Source organism: Triturus cristatus, chromosome 5_2 (assembly GCF_964204655.1).
Source record: "Triturus cristatus chromosome 5_2, aTriCri1.1, whole genome shotgun sequence".
In the NCBI taxonomy this organism is placed as follows: domain Eukaryota; kingdom Metazoa; phylum Chordata; class Amphibia; order Caudata; family Salamandridae; genus Triturus; species Triturus cristatus.
Genome location: NC_140588.1, coordinates 1,133,000,751 through 1,133,028,706, shown reverse-complemented (window position 1 = coordinate 1,133,028,706; position 27,956 = coordinate 1,133,000,751). Strand labels below are relative to the sequence as shown.

At 45.5% G+C, this 27,956-nt stretch overlaps 1 protein-coding gene across 1 annotated transcript in view; it reads left to right on the top strand.

Annotated features, from left to right (window-relative positions):
* Positions 1–27,956, top strand: part of LOC146829901 (baculoviral IAP repeat-containing protein 5.1-like) — a 158,028-nt gene that overhangs the window by 78,669 nt on the left and 51,403 nt on the right. Inside the window, exon 3 of the mRNA XM_085606746.1 lies at positions 8,903–9,020. Coding sequence (XP_085462872.1) covers positions 8,903–9,020 — 118 coding nt within the window. The remainder of the gene's footprint in view (positions 1–8,902; positions 9,021–27,956) is intronic.

The window sequence follows — 27,956 nt, the reverse complement described above, 5'->3', positions numbered from 1 at the left end:
GCACAAATTTGCATAACAATCATATTTACCTCAAATTTCATACCGGTGACCATGTCCCGAAACCTGTCAGCCCTGCATAAATCAAAATCCCTTCTGGTGAAATTGTCCAATCAAATGCAGGCTAAGACCCAAATAAGTCCGGGAAAAGTTCTTTCGCTCGGCACGACGCAGTCCCAAAGGTATCCAAAGGACCAAGCAATCGTGCAAGCAAATCGATCCTCCTCACCAGCAGTCACCAACGGAAATTCGGAACGCACTAGCTCACCCTCTTCTAAAGTTCCCCTTATATAGTAAATTCTAGGATAATATGCAACGCTTTCTAGGAGGAGAAGAGTCCTGATTGGCTAGGCCCCTAAAATTTGAAATAGTGAACTGTGTTCCCAGGTTTTCTTGGTTCTCAGGGAGTTGAACATGTCATCTTTTAGTTTGTATAGTTCTCATGCGAAAAGTTCCGAAGTAACAACATGTAGACCTCTGGATACAGGTCACTATTGTCTTTTCTGTCATTCACGCTAGCTGGGTCCTGGCAATCCTCCACGTTCCTATCCTTGACAAGGAACACGTAGTCTGATTTAGAGGTCAGCTGGAGATCTTCAGAGCCATCTGAGTCTGCGCAGTAGGCATCGCGCTCACACGACGGTGGCCACTTCCGAACTCCATTTTGAATATCGCGGCCTAGTAGGCCCGAATGACAACTTAAGCAAAACAAACATAAAAATTATTAATATACGGAAATGAAGATTCTAATGTTCACACCCACACTAATCCCAATATATATTAGTATTTTCCTAGTTTATAGCAACATTTAAAGCAAGAATACTCACCATTCCACAATAACAGGAGCGGAAACCATTACAAAAGCAATATCAATCATGCAATTTACAACCCGTCCTACGGTTAATATGCGTACCACAGTTGATCATTAGAATTATTAGCCATGCAATTTGCATTTTAATCCCACCTGTAATTTGTGTTTATTAAGGTGCATATATTGATTAAGAATAACACTCCAAACAGCTAATACAGGTAAATATTTAGAATAGTTACGTAATTAGTATTTTGTCATGCAAATAGAGAAGGTATACACATTTTTGCTTTACCTGCTCCACCACCAGCACCTGGATACCTTGGTGGTAAGCCGCACTCTACAAGTCCTGATTGATTGACAAGTATTCAGGCAGGCCTGATACGTGTTGAGAAGGCTCCAGTGGGCGGCACAATTAGTGCTGCAGGACCACTAGCAGTATTTATTTGCAGGCCCTAGGTACATGTAGCCCACTTAACTAGGATCTTGCAAGTAAATTATATGTGCCAATTGGGTGTAAGCCGATGTTACCGTGTTCAAAGGAAAGAGCACAAGCACTGTAGCACTAATAAAGAGTCCTAGAAGCCAACACAAAGGGTTTCAGAAAACAGGAGGGTGCTGGCCCAAACGTTGCCTTAACCCTCCTGTTTTCTAAAATCACGCACCTTTCAGAGAAGGCCAGGTCCAACACACGCATATAAGGCGCTCTTAACTATAGGTTACTAGGGTTTACATTACCTCTGAGGGAAGTGGTATAAACCTGAATGCTGTTCCAGCCTTTCCTAATTCTGTCTAATAAAGAAAATAGTCGGGGAGACTTCAGGAATACAAGAAATAAGTGGGGATGGGGCAATTGCCCTGCCCCTAAGGGACTTTAGTGCTTGGAGTATAATGAACATTTTCTATTGTGTATTTTGATGAATATTTTCTTTAACTCAGTGACCCAACTTACTAACCTTTTGCAAAATACAGCATCCAGAATGAATGTGGTGTAGCTTCTCTTCCTTTCTATTAGCTTGTCGCCAGTCGTGTTCCTACTTTCCTTCTATTTTCTTTTAGGGGAGGGAAAATGCTGTTATTTTGTTTTTAAACCCTTCAATTCGAGTGCACCTCTGTTGCCCTTTCGCGGCTCCTTATAAATTGAAGATTACTTTACTCACAATGAAGAATGCCGTCTTTTAAGGTAATTGGCACCAAATCCTTTTTTTTGACATTCGAGTCTAACACCTCCTTTGTTTCCCTTGCTTGTCTTTGTGGAAAGGCGCACAATCCCTGGATGTCGTGGGCTCTCCAGGAGATGTTCCACTGCACCACAGACTTTCCAATCTCCTTAATCTCCTAGAAGAACCTGCAACAGGTGCTGAGCATCCACCACCAATATAGATCTTTGACTGATCAGTTTGTTGCACACGCATTTTGCAGGATGACTTCTCTTTTTATTGGGGTCTCCACCAATTGTGATCCATTGTCCCATGCATTCATTCTGTCTTTGCAGTAAAACTCCTTCAAGTCCAGTGCAGTCCTTTAGAGCTTCCATTCAATGGTCTCTTCTCCTTCATGTTTGCTTCTAGTCCAGTGCAGTCCTTTACAGCCTCCATTCAACGGTCTCTTCTTCTCCTTCATGTTTGCTTCTAGTCCAGTGCAGTCCTTTACAGCCTCCATTCAATGGTCTCTTCTCCTTCATGTTTGCTTCTAGTCCAGTGCAGTCCTTTACAGCGTCCATTCAATGGTCTCTTCTCCTTCATGTTTGCTAATAGTCCAGTGCAGTCCTTTACAGCCTCCATTCAATGGTCTCTTCTCCTTCATGTTTGCTTCTAGTCCAGTGCAGTCCTTTCAAGCTTCCATTCAATGGTCTCTTCTCCTTCATGTTTGCTTCTAGTCCAGTGCAGTCCTTTCAAGCTTCCATTCAATGGTCTCTTCTCCTTCATGTTTGCCTCAAGTCCAGTGCAGTCCTTTACAGCCTCCATTCAATGGTCTCTTCTCCTTCATGTTTGCTTCGAGTCCAGTGCAGTCCTTTCAAGCGTCCATTCAACGGTCTCTTCTCCTTCATGTTTGCTTCAAGTCCAGTGCAGTCCTTCAAAGCGTCCATTCAACGGTCTCTTCTCCTTCATGTTTGCTTCTAGTCCAGTGCAGTCCTTTCAAGCTTCCATTCAATGGTCTCTTCTCCTTCATGTTTGCCTCAAGTCCAGTGCGGTCCTTTACAGCGTCCATTCAATGGTCTCTTCTCCTTCATGTTTGCTTCTAGTCCAGTGCAGTCCTTTACAGCCTCCATTCAATGGTCTCTTCTCCTTCATGTTTGCTTCTAGTCCAGTGCAGTTCTTTCAAGCTTCCATTCAATGGTCTCTTCTCCTTCATGTTTGCCTCAAGTCCAGTGCAGTCCTTTACAGCGTCCATTCAATGGTCTCTTCTCCTTCATGTTTGCTTCTAGTCCAGTGCAGTCCTTTAAAGCCTCCATTCAATGGTCTCTTCTCCTTCATGTTTGCTTCTAGTCCGGTGCAGTCCTTTAAAGCCTCCATTCAATGGTCTCTTCTCCTTCATGTTTGCTTCGAGTCCAGTGCAGTCCTTTACAGCCTCCATTCAATGGTCTCTTCTCCTTCATGTTTGCTTCTAGTCCAGTGCAGTCCTTTACAGCGTCCATTCAATGGTCTCTTCTCCTTCATGTTTGCTTCAAGTCCAGTGCAGTCCTTTACAGCGTCCATTCAATGGTCTCTTCTCCTTCATGTTTGCTTCTAGTCCAGTGCGGTCCTTTACAGCGTCCATTCAATGGTCTCTTCTCCTTCATGTTTGCTTCAAGTCCAGTGCAGTCCTTTCAAGCTTCCATTCAATGGTCTCTTCTCCTTCATGTTTGCTTCTAGTCCAGTGCAGTCCTTTACAGCTTCCATTCAATGGTCTCTTCTCCTTCATGTTTGCTTCTAGTCCAGTGCAGTTCTTTCAAGCTTCCATTCAATGGTCTCTTCTCCTTCATGTTTGCTTCTAGTCCAGTGCAGTCCTTTACAGCCTCCATTCAATGGTCTCTTCTCCTTCATGTTTCCTTCTAGTCCAGTGCAGTCCTTTACAGCGTCCATTCAATGGTCTCTTCTCCTTCATGTTTGCTTCTAGTCCAGTGCAGTCCTTTACAGCGTCCATTCAATGGTCTCTTCTCCTTCATGTTTGCTTCTAGTCCAGTGCAGTCCTTTACAGCCTCCATTCAATGGTCTCTTCTCCTTCATGTTTGCTTCAAGTCCAGTGCAGTCCTTTCAAGCTTCCATTCAATGGTCTCTTCTCCTTCATGTTTGCTTCAAGTCCAGTGCAGTCCTTTACAGCGTCCATTCAATGGTCTCTTCTCCTTCATGTTTGCTAATAGTCCAGTGCAGTCCTTTCAAGCTTCCATTCAATGGTCTCTTCTCCTTCATGTTTGCCTCAAGTCCAGTGCAGTCCTTTACAGCGTCCATTCAATGGTCTCTTCTCCTTCATGTTTGCTTCTAGTCCAGTGCAGTCCTTTAAAGCCTCCATTCAATGGTCTCTTCTCCTTCATGTTTGCTTCTAGTCCAGTGCAGTCCTTTACAGCCTCCATTCAATGGTCTCTTCTCCTTCATGTTTGCTTCTAGTCCAGTGCTGTCCTTTACAGCGTCCATTCAATGGTCTCTTCTCCTTCATGTTTGCTTCAAGTCCAGTGCAGTCCTTTACAGCCTCCATTCAATGGTCCCTTCTCCTTCATGTTTGCTTCTAGTCCAGTGCAGTCCTTTACAGCCTCCATTCAATGGTCTCTTCTCCTTCATGTTTGCTTCTAGTCCAGTGCTGTCCTTTACAGCGTCCATTCAATGGTCTCTTCTCCTTCATGTTTGCCTCAAGTCCAGTGCAGTCCTTTACAGCCTCCATTCAATGGTCTCTTCTCCTTCATGTTTGCTTCTAGTCCAGTGCAGTCCTTTCAAGCTTCCATTCAATGGTCTCTTCTCCTTCATGTTTGCTTCTAGTCCAGTGTAGTCCTTTACCGCCTCCATTCAATGGTCTCTTCTCCTTCATGTTTGCTTCTAGTCCAGTGCAGTCCTTTACAGCGTCCATTCAATGGTCTCTTCTCCTTCATGTTTGCTTCAAGTCCAGTGCAGTCCTTTACAGCGTCCATTCAATGGTCTCTTCTCCTTCATGTTTGCTTCTAGTCCAGTGCGGTCCTTTACAGCGTCCATTCAATGGTCTCTTCTCCTTCATGTTTGCTTCAAGTCCAGTGCAGTCCTTTCAAGCTTCCATTCAATGGTCTCTTCTCCTTCATGTTTGCTTCTAGTCCAGTGCAGTCCTTTACAGCGTCCATTCAACGGTCTCTTCTCCTTCATGTTTGCTTCTAGTCCAGTGCGGTCCTTTACAGCGTCCATTCAATAGTCTCTTCTCCTTCATGTTTGCTTCAAGTCCAGTGCAGTCCTTTCAAGCGTCCATTCAATGGTCTCTTCTCCTTCATGTTTGCTTCGAGTCCAGTGCAGTCCTTTAAAGCTTCCATTCAATGGTCTCTTCTCCTTCATGTTTGCTTCAAGTCCAGTGCAGTCCTTTACAGCGTCCATTCAATGGTCTCTTCTCCTTCATGTTTGCTTCTAGTCCAGTGCGGTCCTTTACAGCGTCCATTCAATGGTCTCTTCTCCTTCATGTTTGCTTCTAGTCCAGTGCGGTCCTTTACAGCGTCCATTCAATGGTCTCTTCTCCTTCATGTTTGCTAATAGTCCAGTGCAGTCCTTTACAGCCTCCATTCAATGGTCTCTTCTCCTTCATGTTTGCTTCTAGTCCAGTGCAGTCCTTTACAGCGGCCATTCAATGGTCTCTTCTCCTTCATGTTTGCTTCAAGTCCAGTGCAGTCCTTTACAGCTTCCATTCAATGGTCTCTTCTCCTTCATGTTTGCTTCTAGTCCAGTGCAGTCCTTTACAGCCTCCATTCAATGGTCTCTTCTCCTTCATGTTTGCTTCTAGTCCAGTGCTGTCCTTTACAGCGTCCATTCAATGGTCTCTTCTCCTTCATGTTTGCTTCAAGTCCAGTGCAGTCCTTTCAAGCTTCCATTCAATGGTCTCTTCTCCTTCATGTTTGCCTCAAGTCCAGTGCAGTCCTTTACAGCGTCCATTCAATGGTCTCTTCTCCTTCATGTTTGCTTCTAGTCCAGTGCAGTCCTTTCAAGCTTCCATTCAATGGTCTCTTCTCCTTCATGTTTGCTTCTAGTCCAGTGCAGTCCTTTAAAGCTTCCATTCAATGGTCTCTTCTCCTTCATGTTTGCCTCAAGTCCAGTGCAGTCCTTTCAAGCTTCCATTCAATGGTCTCTTCTCCTTCATGTTTGCTTCTAGTCCAGTGCAGTCCTTTACAGCCTCCATTCAATGGTCTCTTCTCCTTCATGTTTGCTTCTAGTCCAGTGCAGTTCTTTACAGCGTCCATTCAATGGTCTCTTCTCCTTCATGTTTGCTTCTAGTCCAGTGCAGTCCTTTAAAGCTTCCATTCAATGGTCTCTTCTCCTTCATGTTTGCTTCAAGTCCAGTGCAGTCCTTTACAGCGTCCATTCAATGGTCTCTTCTCCTTCATGTTTGCTTCGAGTCCAGTGCAGTCCTTTACAGCGTCCATTCAATGGTCTCTTCTCCTTCATGTTTGCTTCAAGTCCAGTGCAGTCCTTTACAGCGTCCATTCAATGGTCTCTTCTCCTTCATGTTTGCTTCTAGTCCAGTGCAGTCCTTTACAGCCTCCATTCAATGGTCTCTTCTCCTTCATGTTTGCTTCTAGTCCAGTGCAGTCCTTTACAGCGTCCATTCAATGGTCTCTTCTCCTTCATGTTTGCTTCTAGTCCAGTGCAGTCCTTTACAGCGTCCATTCAATGGTCTCTTCTCCTTCATGTTTGCTTCTAGTCCAGTGCAGTCCTTTAAAGCTTCCATTCAATGGTCTCTTCTCCTTCATGTTTGCTTCAAGTCCAGTGCAGTCCTTTACAGCGTCCATTCAATGGTCTCTTCTCCTTCATGTTTGCTTCTAGTCCAGTGCAGTCCTTTACAGCTTCCATTCAATGGTCTCTTCTCCTTCATGTTTGCTAATAGTCCAGTGCAGTCCTTTACAGCCTCCATTCAATGGTCTCTTCTCCTTCATGTTTGCTTCTAGTCCAGTGCAGTCCTTTCAAGCTTCCATTCAATGGTCTCTTCTCCTTCATGTTTGCTTCTAGTCCAGTGCAGTCCTTTACAGCGTCCATTCAATGGTCTCTTCTCCTTCATGTTTGCTAATAGTCCAGTGCAGTCCTTTACAGCCTCCATTCAATGGTCTCTTCTCCTTCATGTTTGCTTCAAGTCCAGTGCAGTCCTTTACAGCGTCCATTCAATGGTCTCTTCTCCTTCATGTTTGCTAATAGTCCAGTGCAGTCCTTTACAGCGTCCATTCAATGGTCTCTTCTCCTTCATGTTTGCTTCTAGTCCAGTGCAGTCCTTTACAGCCTCCATTCAATGGTCCCTTCTCCTTCATGTTTGCTTCTAGTCCAGTGCAGTCCTTTCAAGCTTCCATTCAATGGTCTCTTCTCCTTCATGTTTGCTTCTAGTCCAGTGCAGTCCTTTACAGCGTCCATTCAATGGTCTCTTCTCCTTCATGTTTGCTTCTAGTCCAGTGCAGTCCTTTACAGCGTCCATTCAATGGTCTCTTCTCCTTCATGTTTGCTTCGAGTCCAGTGCAGTCCTTTCAAGCTTCCATTCAATGGTCTCTTCTCCTTCATGTTTGCTTCTAGTCCAGTGCAGTCCTTCAAAGCGTCCATTCAACGGTCTCTTCTCCTTCATGTTTGCTTCAAGTCCAGTGCAGTCCTTCAAAGCGTCCATTCAACGGTCTCTTCTCCTTCATGTTTGCTTCAAGTCCAGTGCAGTCCTTCAAAGCCTCCATTCAATGGTCTCTTCTCCTTCATGTTTGCTTCTAGTCCAGTGCAGTCCTTTAAAGCCTCCATTCAATGGTCTCTTCTCCTTCATGTTTGCTTCTAGTCCAGTGCAGTCCTTTACAGCGTCCATTCAATGGTCTCTTCTCCTTCATGTTTGCTTCTAGTCCAGTGCGGTCCTTTACAGCGTCCATTCAATGGTCTCTTCTCCTTCATGTTTGCTTCTAGTCCAGTGCAGTCCTTTACAGCCTCCATTCAATGGTCTCTTCTCCTTCATGTTTGCTTCTAGTCCGGTGCAGTCCTTTACAGCGTCCATTCAATGGTCTCTTCTCCTTCATGTTTGCTTCTAGTCCAGTGCAGTCCTTTAAAGCCTCCATTCAATGGTCTCTTCTCCTTCATGTTTGCTTCTAGTCCAGTGCAGTCCTTTAGAGCTTCCATTCAATGGTCTCTTCTCCTTCATGTTTGCTTCAAGTCCAGTGCAGTCCTGTACAGCCTCCATTCAACGGTCTCTTCTTCTCCTTCATGTTTGCTTCTAGTCCAGTGTAGTCCTTTACAGCCTCCATTCAATGGTCTCTTCTCCTTCATGTTTGCTTCTAGTCCGGTGCAGTCCTTTACAGCGTCCATTCAATGGTCTCTTCTCCTTCATGTTTGCTTCTAGTCCAGTGCAGTCCTTTAAAGCCTCCATTCAATGGTCTCTTCTCCTTCATGTTTGCTTCAAGTCCAGTGCAGTCCTTTACAGCCTCCATTCAACGGTCTCTTCTCCTTCATGTTTGCTTCTAGTCCAGTGCAGTCCTTTACAGCTTCCATTCAATGGTCTCTTCTCCTTCATGTTTGCTTCGAGTCCAGTGCAGTCCTTTAAAGCTTCCATTCAATGGTCTCTTCTCCTTCATGTTTGCTTCTAGTCCGGTGCAGTCCTTTAAAGCGTCCATTCAATGGTCTCTTCTCCTTCATGTTTGCTTCTAGTCCAGTGCGGTCCTTTACAGCGTCCATTCAATGGTCTCTTCTCCTTCATGTTTGCTTCGAGTCCAGTGCAGTCCTTTACAGCATCCATTAAATGGTCTCTTCTCCTTCATGTTTGCTTCTAGTCCAGTGCAGTCCTTTACAGCGTCCATTCAATGGTCTCTTCTCCTTCATGTTTGCTTCTAGTCCGGTGCAGTCCTTTAAAGCCTCCATTCAATGGTCTCTTCTCCTTCATGTTTGCTGCAAGTCCAGTGCAGTCCTTTAAAGCCTCCATTCAATGGTCTCTTCTCCTTCCCCCTAGGCATGAGCACTCCAAGCGCTCTGCAACCTGCGGCTTCCTGAGTATGCAGAAGGACTTTAGAGCACTCACGGTGGAGGAGTTCTTGAAACTGGAGCTGGAAAGGTTCAAGAGTTGTGTTGTAAGTACTAATGTCTGTGTTTGTGGATTGAGTGAGGGGGAAGGGGCAAACCGTGTGTATTGTATAAAGTTGTCCCACTGAAAGATCTGTTATGCATTGCCCTAGCAACAACCCGGTGCTGTTGCAACACAATATTCACTAATCAAAACATACAGGATCTATATACTGATTTCCATTGCATGCAGTCATTCAAGAGACTGCTGGATGAAATATCCTAGTGCTCTGTTGAAATGCACTCTAGAGAGCCAAGGCCGCTACAAGACAACCAGTGGCATCAATGCGCTTTGTAAAGGCGAACAATCTAAAAGTGCTTTGGTCTCCACAGAGGAAAGCATTCATTGGTTTTGCGTGGGGCAGCCAAGCCTCTGTTCCTCTCGGTCGACTAAATGATAAGGATGTTCACCTAGGTTTGCACTCTCAACGAGACGTAAAATGTAGTATTTTCATCATCCATATGTGGATCACACTTCATTAGCATGCACGTCTATTCTCCGCTCCATCGCACAGCTCCCCAGTTCCCCCAGTCCAAGGTTGTAGCTCACACATTGCAGGTCAGTTTCAGTTCAGTTCAAAGCTTTATTCGGTTAGTTAAACATAACCATATAAGCAGACCAAAAAAACCTTCACAAAGGCTAAAACTAATAGCAATAATAACATGTAATATATAATGCTGCCTTCTGCAAAACTACATGTATTCCAGCAAAATCAATACTAAAGTTATTCTATAAGTTTAAGTTTTAAATAATGCATAGTGTGCAATTTTCCCAAAAAGTATCACGTAGCATTAATATAGTGCATATACTAACTTCGTTTAATGAAAATGAGCAAATATTAATTGGATATTACAGATTTGTAAGCTAAAATCGATAAAATGTCAATAAACATGTAATGTATACTTCAACCTTCTACAAAACGATGCATATAATCCAGCAACATTGATACTAAAAATTAATCTGTAATCCTGGATAAGATATTATGTGCAATTTTCGCAAAAAAGTGTCGCGTGGCATTAATAAAGTGCATATACTGACTACATTTTAGAAAAGATTGCAGGTCTTTTCTTGTGCATTCTGAGGCCTGTGGTTTTGTTGCTTTTGTTTTATCTCGTATAATATCAGGACTTATCATTTATTATCAAGAAACCCGTTCTACAATGAAATTTACATTTCGGCTTCGTAGCTGGGCAGTAACCAAAATAGTAAAACTAAAATTATTTAAAATTGCCACCAGCGAAGCCTGATTTCTGCAGCTTTTAAGCATACAGACCAGCTTGTTCAAAAATTGGCTTCTAACAGGAAAGAAACACTACTTTTAAATATTCCTCCCTAAGTAGGCCTTGGAAGCCCACAAAGTAGGGCACATAGTATTTAAAAGATTTACATGCGCACCTACAGTGACGACCCCCAAAAGCTATTTTTACAGTAAAGGGCTTTAGCTGTCATACGCGAAACTAGAGTGCAGACACAAATCGTAATCGTCGTTTCTCCAGTTTAGGAGCAGCTACTGGAATAATTCTAACTATTTTAATTGTTTATTAAAAATACAATTCAATGGCCAAGTCCAATTTATAATCAACATTTAGGAAAAGTGACTTTTAAAAAGTTACTTTACCTGCGTAAGTCTCCAGTAGGCTAATAAACATTATCCTGCAGAAGAAGGCCTTGCAGCGGTTTCCCTTATGAGGTGTGAAAACTGTTCCCATAGCAGGAACAAAGGTGGAAAACCTGGGTGTGAGGTGTGTGACATACCATCTCAGGCAGAGCAGTTGGGGCGGGTCCGAGAGCGTCATTAACTTTAAAAGGACCAGGATAAAGGCTGCTCACTCAGATAAGCATAAAATGGACACCTGGGGGAGAGAAGCCTTTTGTTCCGTAAGCCCTCTCTTAACCGATTCGAACCAGCAGAAAGGGAGGCAGATCTGGTCCCAGAACAAGCTGGGTGTAGCTGAGGAGGAGGGGCTGCTCATTTTCCAAACTCAACCCTGGCTGGCACATCAAGGATTTCCACAGATACAGCCTGCAGCCTTGCCCGCTGGAGGTTTCAGACTCCCATTTTAGAATCTTCATTCAGAAGGTGTTTCACTGGAACAAATCTGCTTGGTGTATCCAGCTGGAAAGTAAGAGGCACTCTTCTTCATGTCAAGTTTTTTAGTTCTTTTAATTGCCTTTTTTATCCTGTTTTTAAAACTGTTTTAAAATTGAATTGAAATTGCACTGGCACTTCCTTTCTGCACTTTTATGGCGGCTGTGTAATTCCACTGCATCTTCTTTGCTTTCCCGCTCCAGGGTTTGCAGTGGTCAGGGCAGATTGCTCTGATTGGCTCTCGCAACACTGTTTGGAAGAGCCATGGGAAGATGGGGCAGCAGACGAGCCACTGGTGTGCTGAAGGTGCACCTAGGGATAGCTCATCGGTGTCAGAGGCCAGCGGCAGCCAATATAGCCTTTCTCTGAGAGACTCTTCGCTAAGATTGACATACGCGAGAGAGGAGCTATTGGTCCTTAATATCTTGACTACTTGTCCTAACTCGCTACTCCCTCATGAGGCAGATAATGCTCCTACCTGCACTCTGCAACTGAGTTAAAGTCTCACCCTTTAAGAGCTGCCTGTTGTAGCTCCTCCTCCACCAATCAACATGAAGACCCTATTAAAGCTTTCCTTGTAAACGTGTGGTCCCTTCAAAAGCACGCAGTCTGCTTGCATGACCACCTTTGTGATGAGAGGCCTGACGTCCTTTTTATCACAGAAACCTGGCTGTCGGCCTCTTCAAACCTATCTTGGAAACTGCCTTTTCTGGCGGCCACAAGATTCAGAACTAGACTGAGTTCATGGTAGAGAAGGATGCTTTGCTATTATTCTTAAGCACATATTTGTGCTCTAATTGCTCTATTGCACTGAACACCCAACTGTCTGTTGGTGGCTTTCTGAGTTGTAGGACACCCACCTAAGTGGGCCCCTCCCTGAACTCCTTTAATGAAGCTGTGTTGCGCTTCTTGCACTGTATTGTACTAAGAAACTTTTAACATTCACTGGGACGGCCCTTCTGTCGAAGACACACTCTGTTTTGAAGAAAATATGGCTCCTCTAGGCTTCTCTCAAATGGTTGCCAACTCCACACACGGGGAATCACACCATCAACCTAATTTCTTCCAGTAAGTACTTAAGTATGTCAGATTCTCCCCCCCCCCCCTCCCCCTCGACTCTTCCATAGACCGAACATTACCTGATCCATTTCAGATTTCAGGTGAACCCTACATGATAGCTGTGAAACTTCCTCCACCCTAGTTAAAACTCGACCTTTTTAAAAAAAAAATTTTTAGGATCCCTTGTGTTGAAGGATGGATTACTAGTAAGGGGAGGTATGCACCTACCACTAGCAACAAGCCCATCCACTCCACATGAGGTCCAGACAAGCTCTAAAAACATTAGCCCTGGCTCAACACTCAACACTCAGTAGATCGATGTGAGCAGGTTAGGTTAACTCCGGTATGTAAAGCATGTAAAACAACAAAGCATTAAATAAGTAAGAAACAATGCACAATAAAAATCCCACACCATTTTATAAAATGAGGAAATATTTTTATCTTTAAAATGACACCAGAAAGAAAAAATCCATTATAGGGACCTGGAAATATACATTTGAAAGATTAACCACTATATAGTGCTTAAAAACATACAGCACCAACCTGGGACATCTGGTCGCGTTTGACCGAGACAAGATCAAAGTTTGAGGCCGACTGCGATGGAGCCCTGGTTAGATACACAAATCGGGAGGCCCCTGGCAAAATGTTACCGCTACACTTCGGTCCCCTCTAGCAGGTCTATTTCAAGGCAACTTCATTGTGTTGATGTTCAGAGAGGCCTTGTCAAATCCTGCAAGTCTGGAGTTCTGAAGCTTTCAGCAGGATAAACCTGAAATCCAGGCCAGGTCGCGGTTGAAGGTAGCCGGCTTGACTCTCTGCATCGTGTCGATCTAATTTATGGAGCTTTTTCCAAAGTGTCTTCCAAACTTTTGGAACCTCTTCCTGAAGTTCCTCTTGAGGGTTCAAAGTGTCCAAAACCACAAATCCAAGGGTCTAGAAGTTCTGAGATGGTCCCTGGAAGTTTGAACTACAGTTCCCACAATGCACCTTGCCAAATCCTTAAAGGTCCGCTGGACAGACTCCAGACTTGGAACTTCTTGAGGGATATTGGCCAGGCAAGCTCTTTTAACCTGTTGCTGTTAGGAAGTCCATTCCTTAATCCTCAGCGCTGTGTTCCAAGTGTGCAACAGGAGCAGTATTTCAGAGAGCAGTCCTGTGGTGCAGACCAGGATTTCAGCAGGGCAATTCTTGTAGTTTCAGATAGAAATATCAAATTCAGAACTCAGTTTCTCAGCAGCTCCCACATATTTATACAATGATCTGTGGCAACAAGCAGGGGCGCACCCCTGTCCAATGGAGTGCAGGGTGCCACCCAAAAGCCTGACAGCTTCCTCTTAATTGTGGTATATTCTTGTTCCACAAAGCACTGCACTTTAAAATTCATGATGGACAAATCCTCTCCAAGAGGGTAAGACTGGGCTAAACCAACCTACTGGTGTGGCTCATTTGCATTGGCATACTCCCTGCCCTTCTGCAAATTCCTTTCCTGGCCCCGCCATCTGGCTGGGGGTACAGAATGCTGGGTAGGTAGGCCTGTACAAAAGGGGGTGGTGATGGACAGAGCATCAGAACCAATCAAATACTCACACCCAGTCAACAGATCTGGGTTTGATCCATCACCGTTCTTTAGCCCACTCTGCCACCCCAGTTCAGACATGGCCATATGCAAATCAGTCTGACCCTGTGCCTCATGGGAACAGTCCAGCCCGAACTGCCAAGCCATGCCTTCCCTGGACCGGAAACAAGCTTCCTAGGACCGGTTTCTGGCATTTCAGCCGTCTTCAGCCAGGCTTGCTTGAATCCAGTGGCAAAGTGAGCAAGGGACTCACGTCTGAGCATACCCTGCCAACTTATGGCGAACAAAGCGGTACAAAAGGGGGTGGTGATGGACAGAGCATCAGAACCAATCAAATACTCACACCCAGTCAACAGATCTGGGTTTGATCCATCACCGTTCTTTAGCCCACTCTGCCACCCCAGTTCAGACATGGCCATATGCAAATCAGTCTGACCCTGTGCCTCATGGGAACAGTCCAGCCCGAACTGCCAAGCCATGCCTTCCCTGGACCGGAAACAAGCTTCCTAGGACCGGTTTCTGGCATTTCAGCCGTCTTCAGCCAGGCTTGCTTGAATCCAGTGGCAAAGTGAGCAAGGGACTCACGTCTGAGCATACCCTGCCAACTTATGGCGAACAAAGCGGTACAAAAGGGGGTGGTGATGGACAGAGCATCAGAACCAATCAAATACTCACACCCAGTCAACAGATCTGGGTTTGATCCATCACCGTTCTTTAGCCCACTCTGCCACCCCAGTTCAGACATGGCCATATGCAAATCAGTCTGACCCTGTGCCTCATGGCAAGCCTGGCTGAAGACGGCTGAAATGCCAGAAACCGGTCCTAGGAAGCTTGTTTCCGGTCCAGGGAAGGCATGGCTTGGCAGTTCGGGCTGGACTGTTCCCATGAGGCACAGGGTCAGACTGATTTGCATAAGGCCATGTCTGAACTGGGGTGGCAGAGTGGACTAAAGAACGGTGATGGATCAAACCCAGATCTGTTGACTGGGTGTGAGTGTTTGATTGGTTCTGATGCTCCGTCCATCACCACCCCCTTTTTTACCGCTTTGTTCGCCATAAGTTGGCAGGGTATGCTCAGACGTGAGTCCCTTGCTCACTTTGCCACTGGATTCAAGCAAGCCTGGCTGAAGACGGCTGAAATGCCAGAAACCGGTCCTAGGAAGCTTGTTTCCGGTCCAGGGAAGGCATGGCTTGGCAGTTCGGGCTGGACTGTTCCCATGAGGCACAGGGTCAGACTGATTTGCATAAGGCCATGTCTGAACTGGGGTGGCAGAGTGGACTAAAGAACGGTGATGGATCAAACCCAGATCTGTTGACTGGGTGTGAGTGTTTGATTGGTTCTGATGCTCCGTCCATCACCACCCCCTTTTTTACCGCTTTGTTCGCCATAAGTTGGCAGGGTATGCTCAGACGTGAGTCCCTTGCTCACTTTGCCACTGGATTCAAGCAAGCCTGGCTGAAGACGGCTGAAATGCCAGAAACCGGTCCTAGGAAGCTTGTTTCCGGTCCAGGGAAGGCATGGCTTGGCAGTTCGGGCTGGACTGTTCCCATGAGGCACAGGGTCAGACTGATTTGCATAAGGCCATGTCTGAACTGGGGTGGCAGAGTGGACTAAAGAACGGTGATGGATCAAACCCAGATCTGTTGACTGGGTGTGAGTGTTTGATTGGTTCTGATGCTCCGTCCATCACCACCCCCTTTTTTACCGCTTTGTTCGCCATAAGTTGGCAGGGTATGCTCAGACGTGAGTCCCTTGCTCACTTTGCCACTGGATTCAAGCAAGCCTGGCTGAAGACGGCTGAAATGCCAGAAACCGGTCCTAGGAAGCTTGTTTCCGGTCCAGGGAAGGCATGGCTTGGCAGTTCGGGCTGGACTGTTCCCATGAGGCACAGGGTCAGACTGATTTGCATAAGGCCATGTCTGAACTGGGGTGGCAGAGTGGACTAAAGAACGGTGATGGATCAAACCCAGATCTGTTGACTGGGTGTGAGTGTTTGATTGGTTCTGATGCTCCGTCCATCACCACCCCCTTTTTCACCGCTTTGTTCGCCATAAGTTGGCAGGGTATGCTCAGACGTGAGTCCCTTGCTCACTTTGCCACTGGATTCAAGCAAGCCTGGCTGAAGACGGCTGAAATGCCAGAAACCGGTCCTAGGAAGCTTGTTTCCGGTCCAGGGAAGGCATGGCTTGGCAGTTCGGGCTGGACTGTTCCCATGAGGCACAGGGTCAGACTGATTTGCATAAGGCCATGTCTGAACTGGGGTGGCAGAGTGGACTAAAGAACGGTGATGGATCAAACCCAGATCTGTTGACTGGGTGTGAGTGTTTGATTGGTTCTGATGCTCCGTCCATCACCACCCCCTTTTGTACCGCTTGGGTAGGTAGGCCTGGCATTTCTTTACTGTCCCCCCTCTTTGAAGCCTAGCTTGGTTCACCCAGCCCCCCTTTATGACCTTTTTTCTGCAGCTGTAGAGCTCTCTACATCCGATAACCCTTGCTCTAAGCGGCCACTTAACACCTCATCAAGGCAGCCTAGCTAAGCCTGCTAAGGCTGACCAAGGCTACTAGAAGGCTGGACTTTGGCTTACAGAAGAGAAAGTTCTATAACTTAATTTCTGTACTAGTTATGATCAATTCAACAGTGGCAAGTTTTTAGATTTATCATTGCCCATATTTTAAGTCATCGAATCACATTTTTTAGCCCCTCCCTAGCAATAGTTATAATTTAATAACATTCTCATGTTAGCCTATGGATCTAATAATCTACAATGGGAAAAACTGAATTGGCAGTTTTCCCCTCACCGTGGCTTATAAAACATCTTTTATAATGTCCCTGCTTATAGTTACATGGCACCCCACCCCTGGGGCACCTAGGGGAGACCTTATGGATGACATGATTGTAAACATAATGTAGATTACCACTTTGAAAGTGCCTCTGTGTAGGAAAATAGGATCTGCTTGTTATGGTTACCCCCACATTTTGCTTGATGTGATGCTGTTTTGGACTAGTCTGACTGGGATCCTGCTAATCAGGACCCCAGTTTATATGCTTTCTTCTAAACTGTAGTGTTCAGTACATATGTAAATCCCAGATTGGATACTGGGGTACCGTTGTCAGTCCCTACTATATGGTACCCATGTACCCAGGGCATAGGTACTCCAGAGGCCTCCCATGGGCTGCAGCATGTATTGTGCCACCTATGGGAGAACATGCAAAATGCCACTACAGGCCTGCCATTGCAGCCTGTGTAAGTTGGTGCTTGCACCACTTACTACATATATAGGTTTGCTATATCTAAGGGTCCCTGCACTTAAAACCTATGTCACCCCTATAGCAGACCCTTGACAATCCTGAAGGCAGGGTGCTTGGTTCTAAGTGTGAGGGTGTCCTGCATGAGCAGTACACCTCTGCAGCCTACGGAGTCCATTCTCCCGGGTTGTCAGTGAAGCAGCCATGTACTATATAGAGGGGCACCGCGTAATTAAGCGATAACCTCTCAAAACTGGCTGCGACGAATCCGATCATGTTTGGTATCAAACATGTTGGAATCATACCCCCATTCCATAAACTGTGTGGGAGGTATGATTCCAAGCACTGAAAGAGCCCTCCATTAGGCTCTGTATTCCCCGTACCAGCCTTCTTGGACTGGACAGCACAAAATGGTTGCCGCGACCAGAGACCCATTTCTGCCCTCTTGCTTATGAGCCAAGCTTGAGCAGAGGAAGGTGGAACAATAGGCATCCTGTTACAGGGAGGTGTGACCACCTCCCAGACAGGATTTAGTGTATTAGGGCTGGGTGGGTGCGCTTGCCAGCACCAGAAAATCTGCACGAGGGGCACATTTGGTGTCTCTGTGCTTAGTCCAGTTCTGGGAGCAGTTGGCTTCCACTTTGGCACGAAACTGGACAAAGGACATTGGAGTAAACGCCCCCCCCCCGCCCCCCCTCACCCCCCCCATCCAGACCCGCGCTTGGGACGGTCCCCTGAATTGTCCCAGCCCTTTCCCTAAGGTACTTAAAGGCTTACCAGAGGGTGGGTCCCTAGATTCGTCATGGGACAGGATTCAATTACAATACCACTTCAACTTCGACCATCTTGATACTCTGGACTTTGTAAAAGGCCAGTCTTCGTCTCCCTGCTTGTCTGCTGCATCGTCTGTGCTTCATACAGAAACCCTCCTAGACCTATGGAGCATTTAAAGACACTTGAAAGAATCTACCTTGAAGTGAAGGAGTCACATCCCTGCATTCACAGGCACCTCATCACTGCTGACCGCTCTGTTGATTCCAAGCTCCTGTGAACTCCGAAGGGTTTAACAACACATGTGGTAGTTTTCTACATCCCTTGATGCCTGAGCTGCCCTCTCACCAAGCTTGAGGCCAGTATCCCTCGTTGGGGCTGCAATAACTGAACCCCTGTGCACCGCATACTTTTGCAAGTGCAAAGGCTTGTTGGAAACTTTGCAACTGTTGTGTGTCGATTTAGATACCGTATATAGGTTTCCCGATTTATGTCCTTATATAGGCAGATTTCGCATTGCCCATATTTAGGCATAGAAATCCTACCCTTATTTAGGCATTATCCATGCTAACCAAATACAGGCATGGCCACCTACATCTGTTCATCTACGTCACAACAAGTTCTTGGAAAACCAGACTCGTAAGCCTTTAGGACTTCCCCCTTGCTTGGATATTGATTTCTCCAAGAACTCATTCATTATGCATGAACATCTATTCCTTAGGGGTTCATTCATGACCTTCTTCTGCCCGACGTTTACGCCAATACTGGCATTCCTAAACACCTTCAAGGTATAAATATATCTTCACTTACCATGGCAAACCACGGTTCGGCTGCCTACTTTCACGACGCGGCTCGCCACGGCAAGTTCGGAAGGAAGTCAAGTCCCCGCCTGATGCACTGACCAGACGCTGTCATCCTCCTCGCATAGAATCCAGCTCCAGTTTTTCTGACTACCCTTGCGGGGTGTTAGAGATAGAGACTCTGAAAGAGATTCCAACCTCACTCATTCTAAGGTATGGAGCGGACTAGAACCTAGAATGACTTTTGGCAAATCTTGGCAACTATAGCTAAACTAGACTATAGACAAACAGCACCTACTTCTTACCTCGTACTACACTTAGGTTAGGTACACTGGGGTAGAACTAGCTAGAAGCATCAGATGAGTATTACATTTTAGCCTCTTATTTTATGTATGTATTTTTATGAATATCTGTCATAGCTATAAACCGTGCTATTGCAGTATTATTTTATCTTACTGCTAACGCTGTACGTATTATACTTCACTTTCTGTCTTACGATTGTAGCAGTTCATATCTCTTGCACGAGAAATAAGACTGTTCAATAAACCCTTTTTATTGAAACGCCCGTCTATCTATTTCTGTGTGACGCTGTAGAAACGAAGCATGCACGATTGACTGAGTGACTATTATCTATTGTTTCTACGATTCTGAGATTGTTCCAATTCTAAGGGGAAACAAAGTTGTCATGTTTGTGCGGTTGTCAGAAACTAATTCCTCCTTGTTTATTCGAGAAGTTTCTAGAGACTTGAGTTAGCTGACACACACAAGTTATTATGTTTAATGTACTCGATGGAGACATACTGACCTCCGTCCTATGTCAAAACAATAGGGTATATTATTCCAATGCGCAGAGCCTATCCGGAATTTAGGAACTACACTACATGACGCCCAACGGTTTGGTAAGGCACTAATTTAACGCTAGATACTGAAGTAACTCAGTCGTGCTTTTCTCAGAGACCCCTACTCCTAATACTCGATAAGACGTCTGGAGTAGATAGGGATAATATCCGCCATAGTTAAGTAGGACAAAAAAAATTCCTATGTTTTAGCTGTTTGGTTTGTTCAGCGTTAAAGGATAGAGTGTTCCAAAATATTGTGCACCTTATCTTTGTTCCTTGAAACTTGCTCAGCAATTTTCATTAAAAAAATGTCCCTACACGAGGATAATAACACCGGAACCGGTGGAGCTGTACCTGACAAAATCGCAGCAGCTTTTGATTATACAGGTTTTAATGAAACCGATGAAAATGCGAAAATCATCGCTCCAAATTTAAGGAGAGCCATCACTCTAAAACTTATAAAACATGGCCTAACACCAAGAGGTGGTAGAGCTGTTTTTGTGATAGAGGTACATGAATCTCACCAGACAGAGGTATTCTAATCCTGGATAGTATTTCCAGAATCAAATCCAGTAACTAAAACGTTTCACTTCTACAAAGAAGTTGAACCACCTGAGGAATATATTCCTTTCGAGGATATTGAAATTCCACTCTCATACCAGAAGCATGAGCTCTGGTTTAAAGACTCCCTAAAACATTATAATCACATTACCAGGCTCGGTCCACTAGGTAGACCAGGAGCAACATGGCCGATTTTAGCCGGCTACACACCTCATCCTGACATTGAAGAAATGTCAGACGTAGAATTACTTACTCAACTTAGAGTTAATAAAAATCTACAGACAATTAATTCAATATGTCATGCGGACTTTCACAGTCCAACCACCGTTAACCATTCAAAATCCAGCCCCTCATCGGGGGAATACACTAAAAATTACTCCACAGACGTTACACGCAGTCCGGGGTAAGATGCCCACAAAACGTGGACAAATTCCATTCTGGATAGCTCAGAAAATTACTCAAATCAAAGCGGTATTTTCTATTACCAGCCCTTATGAGAAACATAGGATTCTAACCATTTGTTTACCAATGGGGTTAACACCACATCTGGAAGACTGCACCACTTGGGGCACAGTCTTTGCTGCAATCTCCACTAAAACACATGGTGTTCCATCTATGGCGGTAATACCTGATGTCCTGAAACAAATTCAAAATGAATACGGGGCAGAGCCTGCTCTGAATTTAGGTTTGAAGTTACTGAAAAATTGCGACCAGGTCTCAACAATAATATTATCTAATATTAAAGAGAAGCAGCATCAGTGGCAATCCATCAGAAATTAAGGGAATTTGATGTAACAGAACAACCACAAGAACTAGCCAGGATAATTGAAAAATCCTATGAAGAATTAGGCCGAGACAGTTTGGGAGGGAAATCAGTTAAACTACAACTGTCTGACAGTCCTGAGAGGCTTTTACTAAAAACAATCCTACCTCTTCTAAAAAGAAGTGGGAAATTAACAAACCACATTCAAAAGAGAAAGATTCTTAAGCCATAGGTAGGTCTCCTCAAAAGGAGCCTTCTGAAAGGAGGTATAAACTAAGGAATAGGGATAATTTGAGAAAACCTGACCGGTATCAATATAATGATGCACGTTCCTCTCGTACCTTTCAGATATCGTCACAGACATCCGAAAGAAGAGGACGGTCAGATCAAAAAGAACGCGTGAAGTCCTAAAATGATCAACATGTTCAGAAAAACAAACCAAAACCTCAATTCTCCAAGAAGAAAGTAGCAGGCCTGAAGATCAAACATGCCGAGGATTCTGAGAACAAAACTCAAGGACTGAGAATGGGCTCAGACAATGTTGGACAGTGCAGCAGAAGTAACAATAGCTCGCCAGAACCTGAAGGGACTTCTGGAGACAGTGGACCTGAATGAAGACATTCAAGTTGAGACTGCAGACACCAGGGTTAGTTCTCCACAAGTGTTATATGAAATAACACTCCGGATGGAGGGAGACATACCAAGGAAAGTGAAAGCACTCTTTTGGGAGCGACTTTCAAAGGGTTATGATCTACTTCTAGCGGAACGGGACTGGCCACCAGAATTTGTCCCACATGGCGAAGACCTCATTATGCCAGCCTTCTCTAACCATGTTCAAGTACATTTAAAATATACTCATACCAGGAAATGAGCAGTGGCTCAAGCCTCAGCATTATACAAAAATCATGTAGGATGGGATGAGGACTCCCCTCACCATAAGATCCAGTTCAAAAATCAACCAACTGCACAAAGGCAGTATCGAATTAGGCAAGAAGTAAAAAAACAGGTCAGAGAGATCTTAGATCAACTTTAATACTAAGGGGGTGATTAAAATATGCACCTCATCAATGAACAATCCTTTGTTTCCTGTTTCCAAACCAGACAATACAGATTGTCTAGTTTTGGATTACAGACACCTAAACTCTTGTTGTAAAACATTTGCAGTGCAAAATGCACACAATACAGCTTTAATGAATAACATTGTGCGGAAAAAATATAAAATCACATTCGATATTTCTAACGGTTTCTTTTGTCAAAACATAGCACCTGAAAGTAGGTATTTGACAGCTTTCTCAATAATGGGGACCCAGCGTCAATTCTGTCGTCTCCCTCAGGGATTCAAGAATAGTCCACTGTTATTCCCAGCAAGGGTAACAGTTACTACAAATGTATGATGACGAGGTATTGTCATATGTCGATGATACCTATCTGACAGACGATGACCTGAACAGGGTGAATAACATTATACTGTGCTTCACCTCTGAGGGTTATAAATTCAATTTAAAAAAAATCAAGAATTGCCCATCTCAACGTCCTTTTCCTAGGATATGAACTATCGGGTGAAGGCAAAAGCCTGGCAGCACACTTTTGTTTTTAGAAAAGTGTGCACTGCTCCAACCTTCAAAAACAGTGAAAAACTAAGTCAATTCTAGGTTTCCTAAATTTTGGAAGAACCTACATTCTAAACTACGCAGAAAGGGTTAAACCGCTCTACGAATTAATCAAACCTGATTATAAAATCACACATTGGACACAGGAACACACAAATATCCTGCGTTCACTTCAAGCTGACATGTTCGCAACAAAACACTTACAAACACGCGTAAACGTACGCAACTTTGTGATCCGAATCATTCCGGGTCAATGCGGATTCACCTACTTAGCTTTTAACAAAGGTGAAAAAGTACCAATTGCATACAAATCACATTTGTATACGCAAGCAGAAATGAAGTTTATATCAACAGAAAAAAATCTGACAGCAGTTCAAACCACTGTAGCAAAAGAGAGAGCCCTAGCACAGGGGAAACGCATGAAATGAAATGAAAAGACCATTTTTAGAGCACGGTAGCTACCCTGAGGCGTCCTAGCGCTACGGACCAAGCATGTGGGTGGAGGGCTAAGTGTTTATACTGATCTATTGATGAGCAGGGTTTTTAGTTGCTTACGGAACCACAGAAGGTTGGGCTCAGAACGAAGAGAAAGGGGAATGGAGTTCCATAGGATGGCTGCGTTATAGGAGAAGGAGCGGCCTCCACACCTGGTTTTCTTAATCCTGGGTACCGTGGCGAGGAAGGAGGAGGCAGACCTGAGCTGTCTGGTGGGTTTATAGGGGGCAATAAGTGAGTGGTTAATGGCCGCACCGGTTTTCCAAAAGGCTCGATGGGCAATACATAGGGCCTTGAAGTCGATCCTCTCCCTGACCGGGAGCCAGTGGAGGTTCCTTAGGCCGGGATCGACGGAGAGCCTCCGGGGTAACAGGAGCAGGGTTCGGGCGGCGCAGTTTTGAAGCTTACGCAGGGTGGCTTGGGGGGCCCCTAGAGAGAGCATTCCCGAAATCCACCCGAGACAGATTGAGGCCCTGAACCATTATCTGTCGTGGTTGGGGTGGCAATAGGGTGAGATTCTTACGCAGGAGCCGGAGTAGACCAAAACAGGTGGCAGACAGTTTGACTGCTTGATGATTAAAATTAAGGGACTTGTCCAGCCAGATGCCAAGGCTCTTTATTTTGTCCTTAGGGATGGGGCAGGGCCGAGAGAGGTCGGCCATGATAGGGTGATGGGTAGCGGAGAGGGATTGCCTAAGAACATCAATTCGGTTTTGTCCCCGTTGAGTTTGAGACATGAAGAGGTCATCCATTTGGTCACCTCTTCGAGGCAGTTCCTCAGGCTGTTTTGTGGGGTGGAGGATTGATTGAGAGCCACCACTAGCTGAGTATCGTCGGCGTAGGTGACTATTTTTATTCCAAAAGGGTGGACAATCTCAGCTAGGGGGCTCATGTATATATTAAACAGAGTAAGGCTTAAGGAGGAGCCCTGTGGCACTCCGCAGCCGAGGGGTTTATCCGGGGAGGTAAAATCTCCCTCGAAGCCCTGGAAATAGCGGTCGGAGAGAAAGGATTTGAGCCAGTCCAACGCAATCACTGAAACTCTTAAGTTGGTGAGCCGATGTAAAAGGATATTATGGCTAACCGTGTCGAAGGCTGCGCTTAAGTCGAGAAGGATGATTGCTGTGCATCCTCCCTGGTCCAGGATGTTTTTGGCTTCCTCCGTTACTGCGACTAGGGCTGTTTCGGTCCCGTGCATGGGCCGGAAACCAGTCTGGGAAGGATCGAGTAGGTGGTTGGTTTCAAGGAATTTTGCCAGAATGGTATTGGCATATTTTTCCAGGATTTTGCTCATCCATGGCAGCAAAAATATTGGGCGGTAATTAGTGGGGTTGTCTGGGTCTACATTGGGATTTTCAGAAGGGCCTTGACCATAGCACGCTTCCAGGTCAGCGAGATGCTGCCGGTGGATAGGGACGCATTAAGTAGGTTGAGTATGGTGGGGAGGATGTTCCCAGTGGCAGTCAGCAAGGTGCGTGGAGGTGCTGGGTCATTGGGGGAGCCAGATTTTACCTGGCGCAGAATAGGTTCTAGCGTGGTGGGGTTAAGAGGGGGGGAAAGGAATCAAAGGTGGCCTGGAGCTGGGATCCTAGCTCGAAGGGTAAAGGAGGGGTAGGGTCGGTCGGGGCGGGGGTAAAGGAGGTGTAGATAGTTTGAATTTTTTGGTGGAAGAACTCCGCCAAGTCATTACAACGGGTTTGTATATTAGTAGTGTTAGAAGGATTGTCCGGGAGTTTGAGGAGGGTTTTTGCGAAATTTCTTTTGGTCGGGAGACAGCTGCGTCAATTTTATCTTCAAAGAAAGTGGATTGGGTATCTTTATCTCGTTTTTGTAGGTTCGGATCGCTAGTCTGTAGGCGGTCTTCATGGATGAAGAATAGTCCAGCCGCCACTGCCTTTCCAGTCTCCTGTATTGGCGTTTCAGGTCACGCAGATCAGTGGAGTACCAGGGAGCGGTTTTTGTAGAGTGCTTAGTTTTGGTGCATTTCATGGGGAGCACGGAGTCAAGTGAGTCCAAAATCCACTGGTTCTAGTCCTCGTTTGCTATGGTGGGGTTGGTGTTGTAGGGAGGTCTGGAGGTTTCGAGGGCTGCCTGCCATTTTTCTAAAGGAAGATTGGACCAGTTGCGATCTCTACGAGTGTCGGTGATGATGGGGGGGGATGGGAGATGGCGGTTGTCCATAATAGGGGAATCAGAAAGTGATCTGACCAGGGAAGAGGAGAGGGGATTCCTACAGAGAGGTTTACACTGTTACTAAATACGGCGTCCAGTAGATGGCCCTTGATGTGGGTAGGTTTGGAGACTAATTGTGTCATTTGTAGTGCAGATAGACTTGAGGATATTTCTGAGGCAGTGTGGTCCAGGATGTTATCGAAATGGATGTTGAGGTCGCCTAAAAGTGTAAAATTGGATGAGCTACCGGCTAGGCTGGCAATGATGGGGGGGGAAGGTTGTTGGTGAATTGTCCTAACGTACCGGGTGGCCGATATACGAGTATGCCGGAGAACGTACTAGTAGGGGAGAAGTCAATGGCGAAAGAGACTTTCGCAGTTGGGTAGTGTGTTAGGGGTGCTGCGGCACTTATAGCTGTCTCCTGAAGATGATTGCTAGGCCACCGCCTTTTCCTATTTTCCAGTCTTCCCGTGAGATTAAATATCCCAGAGGGAGGGTCTGGACCAGGTCGGGCTCTGAATCCAGATTGAGCCAGGTCTCTGTGAGGTATAGGACGTCAGGATGAAGCTCTTCTAGAAGTAGGGAAATTTCCGTGGAGTGTTTAGGCAATGACCTGCAGTTCAGGAGGTACATGGTTATTTTGGTCTTTTTAGTGGTTGGGGCCGAATGGGGATGGAAATCAGAGTGGGCACGGTGTATACGGGTTGGCAAGGTTCCAGAGAAGGTGGCAATTGGCGGGGGTTGTTCCTCTAAGTTTGAGGAGGAAAGAGGAGCTGTAAACTGCTCTGCGGGATGAGAGGCAAGCAGGGTTTGTGGCACCTGGCCCCTGCCGGCCGTGGACGGGCGCTGACGGGCGCAGACGGGCTTACCTTTGGCGTGCCGCCGGCGCGCCCGCTGCGCCTTCTGCTCTGCATCGGCTTATATGGGGAGAGGGGAGGAGACTAGACCGCAACCCTCCAATCGGATGCGACTTCCCTCCACACGATCGGGATTAGGACCCGCGGTGGACTGGGGAAAGCAACCTGGGGGTGTGGCAGAGTGAGAAGCCCTCGTGAGTCAGGTATTCTCTTTGTATAGAGGTTTTGATCTTTTTTTGTTTAAAAACACAGTGCAGCAAGAATAAGTGACACTAAATTGGTTTAAAAACAGCACCATATCCGTGGTAGCAGCGCCAACAGCTAGCGCCAGCCACTACCTCAAGCGCGTCCGCTGTGCGTTCTGCTCTGCATCGGCTTCGGGAGAGGGGAGGAGACTAGACCGCAACCCTCCAATCGGAAGCGACTTCCCTCCACACGATCGGGATTAGGACCCGCGGTGGACCGGGGAAAGCAACCTGGAGGTGCATTATGGTCGTAACCCCTGTACCAGCCTTAGAGGCAGTTACAAAAGCGTGTATTCCGAATGCAAAAGCTTTACAACCAAGATGGATACAGTGGGTTAATTCTCTTGCTGCAACTGATGTTGAATATGTTTTTGATCCTTATTTAAAAACGCAAGCATTCCTCCAATACAAACACGAAATTCCTCTGCCTACTGAAATTCTCCCGCTTGACTAGTACAAATTAATAATTTATACTGAACGATCTGCACAACCCGCTACGGTGGGGGTAAGAAAGCTTATAGTGCAGCATGCGAGATCGTTAAAGGTCTTGTGCAAGATGGAAAATTTAGACCAATGGTCACAAAAACGCAATCTCTAGGAGATTGTACAGCTCAGCGAGCTGAACTACAAGCATTTAAAAGGGCACTTGAAAATACAGATCGCGAATTCCCCACACTCGTAGTGTGCGATTCTTTTTATTGTGTTCAATCATAGAATGAATATTTACAGAATTGGCTTCAAAATGGTTTCAAAGATGCAAAAGGTGGCACAATCAAGCATAAAACACTTTGGGAACAAGTAGTTGCTAAACGGGCTTACAAAACACTCGCGTGATACACACGCTGAGTCATCAACGTGATGACGTTCACGTTGAAGGGAATTCATTGGCTGATAAAGCCGCAAAAGGGGCTGTGCAAATGGCTTCCGTAGCTGCAATTACTCGTTCAAAAACAAAAATAGACAGTGAAATAATACTGGCTGTCAATGCTTCAAGCAGAGGCAGCGGTGCAGTGTTACCTAAAAAAGTTTCCACTCAAATACTAATATATAATTGAAGCGAACAATGTTCCGTTTGCTCGAAGCCCTGGAGTGGGGGATTGGGTAATACCAAACGTAGAACAAAGAGCAGCTTTGATTTACGAGGCACATCTGGGAGAGGGTCTGACACATCAGGGGATCTCTAAAACAATTTTAAAACTAAGATGTACTGGTGGCCAGGAATGAATACACTGATTCATATCTTCATCATCAATAACTGCATAGACTGCAATATAGATCGCAGTGCAGAACGCCACTAGACACCTGACTACAACATAGCCAGCCCAGTTCAGACAGCATTAGACTATCTACGTGCATGCGTCCTCTAGGACAAATACTATCCCACAAACACTAAATCAAGGTTCCTTTGGATGTGGCCTCAGCGCTCGGCTGACGCTCGAACTGTTATAAAAGATTTGCGAGTCTTTATCGGCACATGGCAATTGGCACACTACATTCTGACCAGGATCCTGCGTTTATCTCTCGAGCTTACAAAGAAGCGCTGGCCAGTTTGGGCGTAGCATTGCGGTATTCTTCTCCATTCCATCCTGAGGGAAATACTGTTGTGGAAAGAAAAAAACGGGACATAAAGCAGTTTATAACAGCTAGGGTAGTCGGTTTGGGTGATGGGTGGGTCAAACCTCTTTATGGGGTCCAACTCTCGTTAAACAATTGCCAAGAAGTTCTCTAGGGGGTGTCACGCCAAGTCCTATTTGGAACTAGAATGTTGATTCCGGACCTTGACATGAATGGCACAGTGGTGGAAAATAAAAGGTTTGATATCAAAGACTGTTTGGCTGTTTTACAGGACCTAAATGA